Source organism: Miniopterus natalensis, chromosome 4, assembly GCF_054644295.1.
Source record: "Miniopterus natalensis isolate mMinNat1 chromosome 4, mMinNat1.hap1, whole genome shotgun sequence".
Lineage (NCBI taxonomy): Eukaryota > Metazoa > Chordata > Mammalia > Chiroptera > Miniopteridae > Miniopterus > Miniopterus natalensis.
The window spans coordinates 68,492,544-68,509,342 of record NC_142084.1 but is presented as its reverse complement, the minus strand read 5'-3'; the positions used below and the strand labels follow the sequence as shown (position 1 = coordinate 68,509,342).

General features: G+C 43.3%; 1 protein-coding gene across 1 annotated transcript in view; it reads right to left on the bottom strand.

Annotated features, from left to right (window-relative positions):
* Nucleotides 1-16,799, bottom strand: part of ADGRE2 (adhesion G protein-coupled receptor E2) — a 29,526-nt gene that overhangs the window by 12,503 nt on the left and 224 nt on the right. The window contains 9 exon segments of the mRNA XM_087816173.1: nt 5,372-5,549; nt 5,871-5,948; nt 6,615-6,742; nt 7,728-7,883; nt 10,133-10,267; nt 10,551-10,604; nt 12,631-12,774; nt 16,090-16,209; nt 16,515-16,568. Of these exon segments, the coding sequence (XP_087672299.1) occupies nt 5,372-5,549; nt 5,871-5,948; nt 6,615-6,742; nt 7,728-7,883; nt 10,133-10,267; nt 10,551-10,604; nt 12,631-12,774; nt 16,090-16,209; nt 16,515-16,568 (1,047 nt within the window).

Below are 16,799 nucleotides of genomic sequence, written 5' to 3'. Positions count from 1 at the left end.
TCTCAACAGAAACCTTGCAGGCCAGAAGGGATTGGCAAGAAATATTCAAAACGATGAAAAGCAAGAACCTACAACCAAGATTACTTTACCCAGCAAAGCTATCATTTAGAATAGAAGAGCAGATAAAGAGCTTCCTAGACAAGAAAAAGCTAAAGGAGTTCATCACCACAAAACAGTATTATTTAAAATGTTAAAGAGTTTTTCTTTAAGAAGAATAAAAAAAGATAAAAATATGAACAATAAAATGGTAATAAATACATATCTATCAACAATTAAATCTAAAAACAAAATAAACAAAGAAGCAGAACAGAAACAGACTCATAGATGTAAAGAGCATTTTGATGCTGGCAACTTTGATGGTTGCTAGATGTGAGGGGGTTAAGGGGATGGGTGAAAACAGTGAAGGGATTAAGAAGTACAAATTGGTTGTTATAGAACAGTCATGAGGATGTAAGTACAGCATAGGGAATATGGTCAATAATTTTCTAATAACTAAGTATATTGTCAGATGGGTGTTAGATTTATTGGGATCATCACTTAGTAAGTTATATAATGTCTAATCACTGGGATGAACACCTAAAACTAATATGATATTTATGTCAATTGTAATAAAAAAAAAAAAAGCTCTAATAAAAAATATGTAAAGAACTCATACAACTCAACACCAAACAAACAATACAGTTAAAAAATGGGCAGAGGACTTGAACAGACACTTTCCCAAGAAGACATACAAATGGCCAACAGGTATATGAAAAGATGTTCAACTTCACCAGCTATTAGGGAAATGCAAATCAAAACTACAATGAGATACCACCTTCAGTAGATGATTGGATAAAGAAGATGTGGTACATATATACAATGGAATACTACTCAACCATAAGAAAAGATGAAACACTGGCATTTGTGACAACATGGATGGACCTTGAGAATATCACGCTAAGCAAAATTTGTCAGACAGAAAAAGTTAAAAATCATATGATTTCACTAATGTGGGATATAAAACTGAAAGCAACAAATGAACAAACAAGATAAACAAAAGAAATCTCATAGACAAAGTGTAGGGTGGTGGGTACACAATGCAATATATACAGAGTATCATAGAAATGTACACTTGAAACCTGTATAATCTTATTAACCAATGTCACCCCAATAAATTTAAAATAAAAAAGACCAAAAAAAAAATACCAATGGCATTTTTCACAGAACTAGATCAAATAATTCTAAAATATATTGTTTGGAACCACAAAAGTTCCCAAATAGCTAAGCAATCTCGAAAGACAAACAACGTTGTAGGTATCACGTTACCTCATATCAAACTCTTCTGCAAGGCTATAGCAACCAAAACAACATATACTGGTATAAAAATAGACACATAGATCAATGGTACAGAATAGAGAGTCCAGAAGTAAACCCACATCTGTCTGGTCAATTAATCTATGACAAAGGAGGCAAAAAATATACAGTGAAGAGTGCCTCTTCAATAAATGGTGTTGAGAAAACTGGACAGACATATGTAAAAAAATTGAAATTAGACCACTTTCTTATACCATATACAAGAATAAACTCAAAATGGATAAAATATTTAAATATAAGACCCAAAACCTTAAAACTCCTGAAAGAAAATATAGGCAGTACACTCTCTGACACTGTTCATAGTAATCCCCCTCCCTACCAATATATCTCCTCAGGCCATGGAAACAAAAAAATAAACAAATGGGATTTAATAAAACTAAAAAGCTTTCACACAGCAAAGTAAACCATTAACAAAATAAAAAAAACAACCTGCTGATTGGGAAAAGATACTTGTCAATGATACACTTGATAAGGGGTTAATATACAAAATTTATAAAGAACTCATACAACTCAAAATGAGAAAACAAAGCAAAACAAACAATTTAAGAAATGGGAAGGGGATGTGATAGACATTTCTCCAAAGGGGACATACAGATGGTCAATAGACATATAAAAAGATGCTCAGCACCACTAATCACCAGAGAAATGTAAATTAAAATCACAGTGAGATACTACTTCACACTTGTCAGAATGGCTATCATCAATAAATCAACAAACAATAAGTTTTGGTGAGGATGTACAGAAAAAGGAACCCTGGAGCATTGTTGATGGGATTGCAAATTGGTGCAGTTACTATGGAAAACAGTATAGAAATTCCTCAAAAATTAAATAGAACTGCCTTATGACCCAGCAAGTCCACTTCTGGGTATTTATCTGAAGAAATCCAAAGCACTAATTCAAAAAGATATATGGGTCACTATATTCATTGTAGCATTACTGACGATAGCCAAGATATGGAAGCAACTTGTGTCCATCAATAGAAGAATGGATAGAGAAGAGGTCCTACATATACACAATGGAATATTACTTGCCATAGAAGAAATAAAATCTTGCCATTTGCGAAAACTGAATGGACCTAGAGGGTATTGTGTTACATCAAGTAAGTCAGGCAGAGCGTGACAAATACCACATGGCTTCACTTATATGTGGAATCTAAACAACAAAATAAACAAAACAGAAACTGACTCAAATACAGAGAATAAACTGATGGTTGCCATATGGGAGAGGTTTGGAGTGGGGGGCGCTGGGTGAAAAAGGGCAAGGGAGATTGAGAAGTACAAATTGGTAGATACAAAATAGTGACAGGAATGTAAAGCATAGGGAATATAGTCAATAATATTTTAATAATTATATATGGTGCCAGGTATGTACTAGACTTATCAAGGGATAACTTAATAAATTATATAAATATCTAACCACTATGTTGTACACCTGAAATACAAAATAATATTAAATGTCAACTGTAATTGAAAAATTAAAAAAGTAATAAATAAATGAGTGAAATTTATGTTTAACCTTAAAAACAAACCCCCAAACCAGTATGATACTGGTATAAGGATAGACATTTAGATCACTAAAATGGAATTGAGAGTTTAGAAATAAATCCATTCCTCTATGGTTTTCAACAAGAGGTGCCCAAATCCTTCAAGGTAGAAAGAGTAGTCTCTCCTACAAATGGTGCTTGGACATCTGGTTATACACACACACAAAAAGAAGCTGGTACTCTACCTCATACAATAAACAAAAATTAACTCAAAATCAGTCAAAGAAAACATAAGGGTAAATCTTCATGATGTTGAATTTGGAAATGGATTCTTATATATGACACCACATGCACAAGGAACAGAAGAAAAAATAGATAAAATGAACTTCATCATACCCAAAGCATCTGTTCATTAGGTGAAAAGACTATGAAGAAAGTGAAAAGACAATCTATGGAATAGACATTTTTCTAAAACACATACACAAATGTTCCAAAGTGACAGGTAAAAATGTTAAACACCATTAATCATTAGGGAAATGCAAATCAAAACCTTAATGAGATGTCACCTGACATACACTAGAAAGGCTATAATAAAACCAAAACAAAATGGAAGCAAAAAGTGTTTCTGAGGATGCAGAAAATAGAACCCTATTATATAGCTGGTGGGAATGTAAATGGAAAAGTAGCCATTTTGGAAAAATAGTTTTGTGGGTCCTCAAAAAGTTGAATGTAGAATTATCGTATCACTCAGAGATTTCACCCTAAGTTATGTACCCCAAAGAGCTGAAAAAGTCAGACAAAACTTGTGCACCAATATTCATAGTAGCATTATTCACAGTAGTCAAAAGGAGACAACAACCCACATGTCCATCAATGGATGAATGTATTAACAAAAGGTGGTATATCCACATCCAATGGAATATTATTCAACCATAAAAAGGAAAGAAATATGACACTGTGAATCCTGAATAAAAAAGACACCTACTAATAAGGGCTCCTGGCAGCTAACTGGGCTCAAATGAAAAAACACACCAGAGGCCTAACAGCCATTTCTTCACAGCAGAGTCTCATGCAAACTACACTTCACAGAGACACCTCCGCTACGCCGCCTGCCTGCGCTCTGAGCCAGCCCCTCTCAAGGTTTCCCGGAACCCTCCTTCAGCCTATAGGATTGAGGCTCCCCATCCAATCAGAGCTGCACAGTGCCGACCAGTTAGAGCAGCTTTATTTTGACCAATCAGGACAGTGCCTTTTGGACCAATCAAACAGAGAATTTGGCATCCTCATTTGCATAAGAACAGGCCAATCAGAAACCAGGGACCGAGACTTCTGTCCATATAAGCCCAGCTACTTTTTCTTTTCAGAGTGAAGACTGTTTCTCCCTGGCCGAGTTGGAACAGCAAAGATGTGTGGCCCTGGAACAGAGCAGACTGGAGATTTCTATTGGTGTTTAAATTGGTGCCAAGGACGACCAGTTGACAACGCGTGCTACAACATGGGTGAACCTTGAAAACATCGTTAGGTGACAGAAGCTACACTATAGGGTAACATATTTAATGATTCTATTTATACAAAATATTCAGAGTAAGCAAATTCATAGAGACAGAAAACAGATAAGTGGTTGCCAGGGGTTGGAGGTGGGAAGAACGACTGCTTTGTGGGTACAGTGTTTACTTTTAGGGTGATGAAAATATTTTAGAAATAGAAGTGATGATTACATCTGAATATATTAAATGTCATTGAGTTGAACACTTTGGTTAAAATGGTGAACTTTGTGTTACGTGAATTTTACCTCAATAAGACAAATTATTTTAAATATCAAGTAATATTAAATATATATTCTTTAAAATTAAATAAATTGTTCTCTTTTGAAGCCTTTTGTTTCTCCCTAAATTTTTCATGATCTTTATTTCACTGTTCATAATTAATTTTTTAATGAAAATGTATATTAATGATCATTTTATTCATTTCTTTTTTATTGAGGTATAATTGACATAACATTAGTTTCAGATGTACAACAGATGGTTTGATATTTATATATATTGCAAAATCACCACAATAAGTTTAGTTAACATCTGTCATTATACATAGTTACTAAATTTTAAAGATTTGTGATAAGGACTTTTAAGATACTTGCATAGACACTTTCAAATATGTAATATAGTATTTTCAACTGTAGTTGCCATGCTGTACATTAGATATCCCCATGGCTTATCTATTTTGTAAGTGGAAGTTTTTACCTTTTGACTCCTTTCACCCATTTCAACAACCCCTCACCCCCTGTGTCTGACAACTACCAATCTATTCTCTGTATCTATGAGTTTGTTTTTTAGATTCCACATATAAGTGATATCATACATCTGTTTCTGTCTGTTTGACTTATTTTACTTAGCAAAATTTATTCAGTTCTTTTTAAGCTTTTATTTTAATTTGTTTATGAGAGTAATACCGATACAAGCATGGTCACCCAGCTCTAGTGAGGTTGGGGGAGGAATGAGGTGCAGAATGGGCAGAGCAGAGCCTGGGGGTACTTACCTGTGCCTGCGGCTGTATTAAAGTCCAGTGACTCATTGGGTGGGGCCTTGCTCAGCTCTTTCAACACAAATTCCATGTTGAGGAGCAGGTTATCGGCCACATAGTTCTGTTCTGAGTGGGGCCTGGTCTCCAGGTCCTCAGGGGTTTCCAGCAGGTCATCTACCGCCTGTATGAGGTCCTGGGGGTATGGACACAGAGCCAGTGGGCCATGCACCAGAGGGACTACAGGAAGACTTTGCCCACTCAGCTCCAACAAACAGATTCTAGAGACTGTCAACTTGGGGATAAAGGTGGTACCAGATTGCCATGCAATCCAGCCATTCAGAGGTCAGTCCTGTTCATGAATGTCAAGGGTGATGTGAACTGAATGGGCAGGAACAGCAAGAAGAGAGGACTCAGAGCAGGGTGTCATTGTGTTGGGTCTGTCTCTTCCCAGACCAAGGCTTCCCCAGTCCTCTATGGGATGCCTCCCCCTGCCTCCCCCAGGTCCTGGCCTTACCTGGACGGTGTCCATAGACAAGGCAGACTTGAAGTCTCTGCCCAAATCATCAAATTTTTGTAAGAAGCGAGAGAACCTCTGGGGAGAAGGGAGATATGATGGTCAGAGAGCCTCGCAGGTAGATGGGGCAACTTGGGGGAAATAGGTGGGTGCTGCAGGCAGCACAGAGATATTTCCTGCCCCGTCATCCATGCTGGAGCCACTGACCTTGCTGTTGATTCTACGGGGTGCATTCCAGGTGGGGAAGGAGACCCCTGGTGCAGACAGAAAGGCAGTTCGTTAGGTGTGTGAGTGTGCATGTTGGGGGCAGGGCCTGAGGCCCAGGACAAGTACCTTCCCATATTGTCATTTGCTGTTCCATGGAACCTGATTTGGGAATAGAAGCATCTAGGAGGTCCCACTGTTTGCTTCCCCCACCTCCCATTAGTGTGCACCTTTTCTTATTCACATAGAGGCCTCAGCATAGTAATGTGGTGGCCTAGATGCTCTGCTGTCCAGATGTGGATGGAATCAGCTTGAGTCCTACCTGTCTGCCACCCCCAGTCCCCTAACTTTCCTGGGAAGTTCCAGGCTGGGGTGGGGGACATCACAGCTGCCTGTGTCCCAGCCTGAGCATTTGGACAGAGGACAGAGTGGGCCTTCTTGGAAATCCAGGGCAGGGGGGAATGCAGCATTTCCTGGCCAGGACCTGACTTGCCTCCCAGTGATAGCCTTAGTTCTAATTTTCCCAGGGTGGCTCCTCACTGACTGAGTTCTCCTTGGAATCTCATTGACGCTGTCAAAGCAGCGCTCTCCCCTTCCCACTAACACTAAGACATCTTGAAAGAGATGGACCAAGAACCACTTCTGAGACAGGCTCCCCAAGAATGAAGCTATAGGGCAGGGGCAGGGAGAATGAAGAAGACATTGCATAGGACAGGGCCACCCAGACAGTGGCACTAAGTCCAGATTGGACATTGGCAGCTGATGCCCAGCCAGGCTTCCCTGGGTGCTTTTTTGACCCCCCAAAAGCCATTCCCTGGACTGGCAGGAAGTGGTAAGAATTTACATCTGAGGAAGGCCAGGAATGGTGAGGGCTGGTTGGCTGGAGAGGGAGGCCTGATGGGCGAGGGGTGGCAGACATTTCTGTCTTCTGGCCCTTTAGTCTCCCACCAGGGACACAGACCTGTGCACCTCCCTGAGTAACAGCTTCCTCCGTAGCCTGGTTCAGATGGGAGCCCCTCCCATTTATTCGGCTTTTCAAGTTTGTGTGGGTGTGGTGGCATCCATGTCCTCAGGTCATGAACTGAAATTATTGGAGAGAGTCAGAGGGGTCGCTTGTGCAGGAAAATTGATGGAGGCTGAGTGGCCGAGAAGTGGGGTCAGTCAGGGTGCCAGGGAGAGGGCTGACCAGGGAAGGTGGAGCCACTCTTGAATCTCCCCACTCCCATGTTTCTGGACAGAGTCCCTGAATCCACCATTGCCTGGGAAGTCCCCGAGTGTGTACCTGGAATGTTTAAGCCCATGGGGGATCTGGTGGGAGGAGGCATCATCCTGGAAGTCACTGATGGTGGCGAAGAAGATGGGGGTTGCACTGGAACACAAACCTCTGTGAATGCCTGAAGGACCTTAAATGTTATCACTCTCCTTTTTTAAAAAAAAATTTAAAATAAGATCAGGTGTCCAAGAGGGGTGTGTTCCAAACATCCAGAAGTGACCCTCTGTGGAGGGTTCTCAGCCTTGGGGTTTGGAGAGGGTGGGTGACCAGGTAGGTGCTTAGGACAGCTTTTTTATGTTTTGTTTTCAGGCCTGAGAAAGTGGGCCAAATGACCTCAAATCTCATGGTCAAGAAGATGGAAGATGTGGGGTGGTTTCTACCTTGACATGTGTTCTCCCTTTCATTCTGGAACTTCTTTACTCCAGAAACAAGCTCATATCCTGGGTTGCACGTGCAGTAGTAGCTCCCCTCTGTGTTATGGCAGTCTGCGAATTTTCCACAGGACACTGTTGAGGGTGGTTCACATTCATTGATGTCTGGAACACAACAGGATAAAGGGTCACCTCCCAAAGGCGTGAGTTCCCACAGAGCAGAGACTGTGGCATCCAGGCTAACTCTGCCATGGAGAGTAGACAGAACTAGCTCCTGGGTGTCACTTCTGGGGCTGGGCTGGGCAGAGCCAGCTGCTTCAGACTCTGGTGACCTCTCTGGTCGTCTTTGCTGTCTGGCTGGTCTGAGGGCACCTAGATTCAGACACTCTGTTGTATCATGATGGGACTGGAAGGAGGTCTGCATCCCCTTCCCAGGCCTTGAGGAGTAGATGGTGGCACTGACTCAGGCTCCAATCCCTCCACTGTGGTGCTACTTGCACCATAGGGGACCTGGTAGTGACCTCTAGTCAGGGTGAGGGTGGCAGTGAAGGCCATCTCTGTGCTGAGGTTGTGGAGGGAGACATGGCCAGGTGCTGTCCAGGGTGACATCATCATTCACACCTGAAGACAGAGTCAGGTGTCAGATCCCTGACCATTGATGGCTTCCACCTCCCATTGCTCACAGTGATCCAAATATACCCCACATTCCTCATCAGGCACTCCCCAGCTCACAATGTCAGGCCTTTTCCACATGCCCCAGGATGTCTCCGGGTGAATCTTCCTATCTCCACCCCCTATCAGAGGTAATAGGGGGTATAAAATGAAGAAGTGTCAGGAAGCTGCTCAAAGCTGAGTCACTAGGAGTGTTTTCTAGCATCTTATCTCTCCCTGTTCTCTAAACATGAGAAAGGCCAATGGCCCAGGTGCCCTTTGAATAGTAGCTCAGGGACCCACAGAACAGGAGCTGGGCACTGTTGGCTAAAAGCAATGGTTTAATAAGAACCATGTACACAAGAATGAATCAAAATCAAAATGAAGGAACAGAATATTTGGCCCTGTATGTACCAACCAGAGGACCAAAGACTGTAGAACCTGATAGGACTCTCAGCCAATCTCCCCAGATCAGAGTTTCATCTTCAAACTTGTGGGTTTCCCTTCTAAGGTCCCTGGCCTAGGCTGTGGGTGTCAGGACCAGGCCAGAGAAGAAACATGAAGGATGCTTCTGCTCTCAGATGGTGGCAATGACTGAAGACCTGTCTTCCAGGTTAAGGGTATGGGGCTGTGTCACGTGAGGGACTGAGATCCAGGTACGGTCAGCAGGATCTCCATCCATATCCACCCAGTGTACAAGTCTTCATGACACACACACACACAAATGCACAAAAGACCCTTCAGGAATACCTCCAGGCTAATGGATAGGCTGGGCATTACTCAAAAGCTCTTTTCTTTTCCCCTGATAAAATTTACTTTTCACCCAATATTAAATAACACATGGATACTTAGGAAACAAAGAAAATGTAAAGAAAGGCAACAAAGGAAATCACCTATAAGTTCACTACGCAGACTACTGGAAAATTTTAGGGTTTTTCTCTCTCATTGTTTCTAACACATAGGAATGTTTTAAAATGATCAATAAATATGCATCTAAGATTATTTTAGTAGATAAAGAGAATATCTTCGTGTAAAAATCACGTAATTTCTTTTTTTGCCACTTGTTTACTGTGGTAAAATTCACATAACAAATTTACCATCTTACCATTTTAAGTAGCATATTTTCCTTTTCCAACCTTGTATTATTGAAGAATAAAAACTCTGGTTTTAGTTCTAATCTAGGTTCTACAACCTTATTAACTGTGTGACTTTGGATAATTTGCTCAGTCTCTTTTTTCAAATTATGATCTTTTAAAAAACAATACTACCATGAAACTATAAAACTCCTAGAATAAAACATTGGTCTTGGCAATGATTTTTTGGACTTGACACCAAAATCAAAGGCAACAAAAGCAAAAATAAATAAGTGGGTCTAAGTTGATCTAAAAAGCTTCTGTATAGCAAATGCAACCATCAACAAAATTAGAAGGCAACCTACAATTTTGGAGAAAATGTTTGGAAATCATGTATCTGATAAGTGGTGAACACCCAAAATACTAAACAAAGAACTCATATAACTGAACAGGAAGAAAAAACAACACACTACACAGTCGAATTTAAAAATGGGTAGTGGATCTGATAGGCTAATCACATAAACCTGATTGCTCACTTCCCTCATATTACCCTGTCCTGTCTCCTCTCTCTAATCCTTGACACAATGCTTCTGTGCTTCTCTCAGTCATGAGAGCTCTGGATACCTCACAACCTCCCCCAACAATCTCTGTATGCCCCTCCACCCCCCCCCCCCCCCAAAGCCCCTGTACCATCACATCTCTCGAAGACGCTGGTGAGGATCTCCCCAGATGAAGAACTGAATCCCTGAGCACAGCGACAGGCGGTGGCATTGACACATTTGGAGTTCAGAGGGCACCACCAAGGACAGCCTTCTGGGGCAGAGGCTGTGGGGATGGAGACCATGGTCAGAAATGGAAGAAGTCAGCTACCAGCTGGGGGCCCAAGGGTAGAGGAGGGGACGGAGGGAGTGATGGCTGCCACTGGACTTGGAAGAGCTCAGAAAATTATGGACATTTAGGGAGGAAGAAATAGCTTTTATTTCCAGAAGACCATCTCCAGGCCTTATTTGCAAGGTACGTCTCTTTCCCCGTTGTTAGTGAGAAGACCTGTACCCCAACAAGCGCTATCGAGCTTATGTCACTAATGGGCCTGGCTGGTCAGACTCACCTCTAAGTTTTTCAGCTGCAGCCCTCAATGTCAACTTCAGCTGCAGAATGAGATCTGGGGTAGAAAGACAGAGAGATGATAAAGATAGGAAAGTGGAGCTCCAATTTCAACCCCTGTCCACATGGCCATTGCCACATGGGAGGTGGCTCTGGCCTTGCAGCCCACAGCTTTCTGGCAGATTCCCTGAGGTTTTATACTTTACTTGGAATCAAGGACTCAGTCTTTCCCCTCTATTTCCTGGGACTCCCCAAGGAGTCAGTTACTGACAGTCACAGCTCTCACGAAACCTCAGGTGCTACAGGTAAGGGGGCAGAACATACACACAGCTGATGACAGGGACACATCGTAGAGACTCCAGCCTTTTCCAAAGGAGAGGGTAAGTCAAAGGAGAAAGTCCTCAGATTGGTTTGCCTGCTCCCATGTCCACATTCTTTGTTCTTAGGCAGTGGCAGCAATCTGCTTTGAAAGGCCCCACTGTCTCCTCCCTGGTGAGTAGGTGCCATTTCTTATTCACATGGAAGCATCCTATGAGTGAATGTTGTGGCTTCAATGCTCTGTTGTCCAGGTGTAGATGGAAGTGTCTTGAGTTCTCCCTGACTTTTAGCCCCTGTGCCCTTGCTTCCTTGGGCAGTTCCCAGGTGGGGTGGGAACATCATGGTTACTTGTGTCCCAGCCTGAGGAGTTGGACAAAGGCCAGGGTGGGCCTTCCTAGGAGCCAAATACAGGAGAAATGCGTTCCCTGAACAGTACCCATCTTGGCTCCCAGTGATGACCTTTGTCTTGCCTCCTCCAGGACAGCTGTTCTCTGCCTGAATTCTCCTTGGAACCCCAGTGACCTTGGCAGGACAGAGAGCTCTCCTTTCCATGCTAACTCTGATACTCAAGCTTCATGGAGCTGGCCCAAGACCCATCCATGAGCCTGATTCCTCAAAGAGCTTGTAGGAAGGGGTGAGGAGAATGAAGATGGTGCCAGACAAGCAAGAGCCACTCAGACAGTGGATGCCAGGCCACGGTAGACAATGGGAGTTGATGTCCAGCCATGCATGTTTGAGGTGGTGAAGGGGCTTCTTCTGATCCTCACAAAGTGTCCCCTGGACTGACAGGAAGTGGTTAGAATTCACTTCTGAGCAAGGCCAGCAGTAGGTGAGGGCTGGGTGGCTGGAAAGGGGAACAGATGCTGATGGGTGAAGGGTGGCAGCTGCTTCTGTCATCTGACTCCTTGGTCTCCACTGGGAGCACAGGCCTGTAGGTCTTGTTGAAGGAGGCTCAGCCTCCATCATCTGTCCCCCAGTGGTTTGGGCCCCCATGTAGCCTGAGTTGACCTCTACAAGAGAGGGTTTGGCCTGGAGCAGTGGTCTCCAATTACGTCCCCTCTTTCAATCTCATCCAGGTAGGAGCCTCTTCCATTTATCCAACTTTCTGAATATGTGTGGGGTGGTCTATGCCACCCTGCCCACTCCCAACACAACATGCTCATGGGTCCTAGTCATCTGAGTTTCCCACAGGCCCATGAACAGAAATTATTGGATTGGATCAGGGTGAAGCCTTGCTTGAGAAAATAGATGTGGTTGAGCAGCTGAGAAGTGGGGTTAGGTGCAAGGAGGGGTTTCACCAGGTGTGGTTGTTGGCCAGGGCAGGGCCAGCTGGGGGACATGGGCCCACCCTTGACTCTTCCCACTCCAACATTTCTGAACTGGGTCCATTAAGGCCTGAGGAATCTGAGAGTGCTCCTGGGGTGGCCAAGCCTGTACGGACCCTAGTGGGGAAAGGTCTCATTCTGGCAGTTACTGATAAAGAAGAAAAGGATGGGTATTGCACTGGAATGAAATACTCTGTGAGCTCTTGAAGTTTCTTGAATGCCACCCCTTTCTTTGTTTTATGAAAATAAGATGCCAGGTGGTAAAAGCATGTTCCAGAATTGCATAAGTGGCACTTAGTGGGGGGCATTCAGAGCCTTGGGGTTCAGAGAAGAGGGGGTGACCTGGTAGGTGCCCAGGTTACCCCTCTGATGGCCTGGAGAAAGGGTTGGGAATCCCAAACCTAATGAATGAGAAGATGGAAGACATGGTATTCTACTTACCATCACACAGGCTGTCAAGATCTAACATTGCCTCAGAAACGAGGCTTTTGCTTTGTCTGCAACGGCAGTAACTCTCCGTGAAGTTTCGGCAGTCAACATTTATTTCACAGGACACTGTTGATTCTGGTCCACACTCCTTCATGCCTGGAACACAACAGGAGGAAATGTCACCTATCAAAGGCATAAGTTCCCATAGGTCAGAGACCCTGGCCTCCAGTCTGACCCTGTCATAGGGGCTGGACAGAACACAGGTCCAGGGTAGCACTCCTGGGGCTGGGCTGGGCAAAGCCAGCTGCTCCAAAGCCTGCTGACTCCTCTGCCCATCTTGACTCTCTGGCTGGTCTGAGGACACCTAGATTCAGACACTCTGCTGTGTCATGATGGAGCTGGAAGGAGATCTGCATCCCTTTCTCCAGGCCTTGAGGGGTAGACAGAAGCACGGACTCAGCTCCAAACTCTCCTTTGTGGTGCTATTTGCATCACTGGTAACCTGAGGGTGGCCTCCAGTTAGGGTGACAGTGGATTTGAAGGCCATTCTCAAATCTGAGGTCATGGAGTCATGGCTAGGGGGTGTACAGGGTGACACTTACCACACACCTGAAGATAAAGCCATGTGTCAGGCCCCTGCCCATTGACAGCTCCCACTGTCCTTTAATCACAGTGGCCCAAGTACACCCCACCCTCCCTGTCAGTAACTCCCCCAGCTCCCAATGTCAGGCCTTTTACAGATGCCCCAGGATATCTCTGGGAGAGTCTATCTACACCCTGGGTAAAATCCCTTGTTATCAGAGGCAGCAGGGGATATGAAATGAAGAAGCATCATGAAGGTGCTCACAGCTAAGTCACTGGGGGTATTTTCTGTCATCTTATCTCTCCCTGTTCTCTAAACATGAGAGAGAGAGATGCCCATGAGCCAAGACCCCTTTGAGTAGCTCAGGGACCCATCAAGCAGGTGTTGGACATCACTGGGTAACAACAACAGCAACTTAATAATAACCAGGGACACAAGATGAATCAAAATGCAGGGACAGAAAGTTTGACCATATCCATTCCAATCAGGCGACCAAAGACTTTAGAGCCTGAAAGAACTCATGAGGTCATGATGAGTCCAGGCAGGCAACTGGTCTCCCCCCAGGTCAGAGTTCCTTCTCTAAATTCTGGCTTTCCCTTTTAAGGCCCAGGCTACTGTGTCAGCACCAGGACTTGAGAGGAACTTGGAGGGACACACGTCTGTAGCATTCATGTTCAGCCCTCACCTGGGCAATGGGTCTTTTCTCCTCTTTTCAGGTGATGGCAATGGCTGGAGACCTGCCACCAAGTTAGATGGGATGGGGTGGAGTAGAGTTGGGGAGAGGTGGGAATAAGGTGTGGGATGGAAGGACATGACAATGGGAAATTCCTCAACCTGACAACTGCCCTCAAGAAGGGAGCTGGTATCCAGGTGCCTTAGTAGCAGCATCTTCCCTACGTGTCTGCCCAGTCTACAATTTCCCATGAGATACACACATGCAAGTGTATAAAGAAACCTGTGGGAATATCTCTTGGGTCATAGATTGGCTGGGCGCTAGTCACAACATCTTTTTCTTTTCCTGATAAAATTAATTTTTCCACAAATATTAAATAATACACAGACACTGAGAAAACAAATAAAATTAAATAATGAAAAGATAATCGCCCATAAGTCCACTATACAGGTTATTGGAAAATTTTAGGGGTGTATAGTTTCTCATCTATTCAAAGATATTAAGAATATTTTCATTTATTGCCAGTAAATATGCATGTAAGAGTATTTTGAGTAGATGAAGAGTATTTCTTGGTGTAAAATTTTATCCTCCCCCCATATTTTTATGGTGGTTAAATGCACATAACTAAATTCTCTACTTGAACCATTTGTAGTACTATAATTTCCTTTTATGGTCCAATTTCTTTGAAGAATAAAAACCCTTTAGCTTTAAAACTTAGTGTTACCACCTTATTAGCTGCCAAACTTTGGCAAGTCACTAAATTTCTTTGAGCCCAAATTTGGAAATTCAAGGAATGATGCTGCCCTGAAGCCATAAAATTCAAAGAAAACATAGGGGGTTAGTTTCTTGACATCTGTCCTGGCAATGAATTTTTGTATTTCACACCAAAAATAAAGGCAACAAAAGCAACAATAGACAAGGGAGACTACATCAAACTAGAAAGCTTTTGTACAACAAAGAAAACTATCAGCACAATGAAAAAGCAACCTGCTATTGTGAGAAAATATTTGCAAATCATGTATCTGATAAGGAGTTAACATCTAAAATGTATATGTGTGTATGTGTGTGTATGTGTGTGTATATAACAAGTGTTGGAGAAGATGTGGAGAAAAGGGACCTTAGGCACTGTTGGTGGGAATTTAAACTGGAGCAGTCCCTATGAAAAAAAGCATGGAGGTTCCTCAAAAATGTAAAGAGTCATGATTCATATGAATACTTTTGGGTATTACTCAGAAAGAAATGAAATTATAATCTTGAAAAGATGCCTGCACCTCCATGTTCATTGCAACATTATTTACAATAACCAAGATACAACAACAACCTAACAGTCCACTGATGGGTGAGTGGACAATGAGACCATGGTATACATATACAGTGGAATATTTATTCAGCCATAAAAAGGAGGAAATCCTGTCTTTTGTGACAATATGGATGGACCTTGAGGACATTATGTTAAGTGAAATAAGTCAGACAGAAAAGTACAAATAAAACAATCTGACTTAAATGTGAAATTTCAAAAAACCCTACACAAACATATAGATACAGAAACAGATTGGTGGTTGCCAGAGTGGGGCAAAATGGGTGAAGGTAGAAAAAAGTTCTAGCTCTGCTTGCATCCTGGCTCTGCTGTGAGGATGAGGTAGAAAACCATGTTTGTGAGTGGGCTGGATTCCTCGTGAGCTTGAGCTAGTAGGAGAGCCTGAGATTCCAGGCCCTGGGTATTTCTTTCCTCCTGCTGCTTCCATTATTTCTTTCCTTTCTTTGTGCTTTGAAAATAGTAATTACAATAGCAGCAGTAACAACGATAATAGCTCACATTTGTTGACAATTTCTCTGTACTCATCTTTAAATTTTTTCCATAATGGTAAATATGAAATCTTACACCACCCATGTGGGGTGGGTACAATAATTATCCCCAATAAATAGACAAGGAAACTGAGGGGAAGAGAGAAGAAATAATTTCCTAAAGGTCAGAGAGCCACTTAGTGGCAAAGCTAGACTTTGAACCCACACAGCCCAGCTCCACGGTGTAAGCTCTAAACACCCTTCCTACTACAGCGATCACAAAACTTAACTGCCCTCTTTCCTCATACTACCCTGCCCTGGCTCCTCTCTTGAATCCTTGACAAAATGCTTCTGTGCTGCTCTGGCTGCTTCACAATCTACCTCAATAAACTCTTTATGTCCCTCCACCCCCCCCCCCAAGCCTCTGTACCTTTGCAACTCTCCAAGTGGCCGGGGAAGATGTTTCCATGTGCAGAACTGAATCCCGGAACGCAGAGACAGGCGTTGCCATTGACACATGGCGGGTCCGGAGGGCACCATAGAACACAGGCTGTGGGGATGGGACAGTGAGGATGGAGACCATGGTCAGAAAGCTCAAGGAAAGGATGACGCCCTGGACAGCTGTGGGTCCGAGACTAGAGGAGAGGGGAGAAGGGAGGGATGGCTGCTATTGGAAGAGAAAAAGACCAAAAAAAACCAACAACCCTGGGCATCTAGGGAGGTAAAAACAGCTTTTCTTATTTCCAGAAGACCGTCCCTGAGCCTCCTTCCTTCCCAACTGGTGAGAGGACCCAGACCTCAGCATGTACTCGTCAGCTTAAAACCACTAATGGGTGTCTGTCTGGGCAGGCTCACCTTCATCGTTCAGGCCTACATCAACCAATGGCAACAACAGCAGCACTGACAGTTCTGGGACAGAAAAATGGAGAGATGACAAAGAAAAGAGAGTCAGTCTCCAATTTCAAATCTTGGCCACATGGTCATCGCTTTCTGTGGAGGTGATTCCCCTCCACCTCTCCCCTCTCCCCTCTCCCTTCTCCCCTCTTCTTCCTCCTATTGATTCTGTTTCTCTGGAGAAACTGGACTAATACAAGTGGTAAAATGAGAAATGTCTGTTAAGTCCTTAAGTATGCCCTAGGA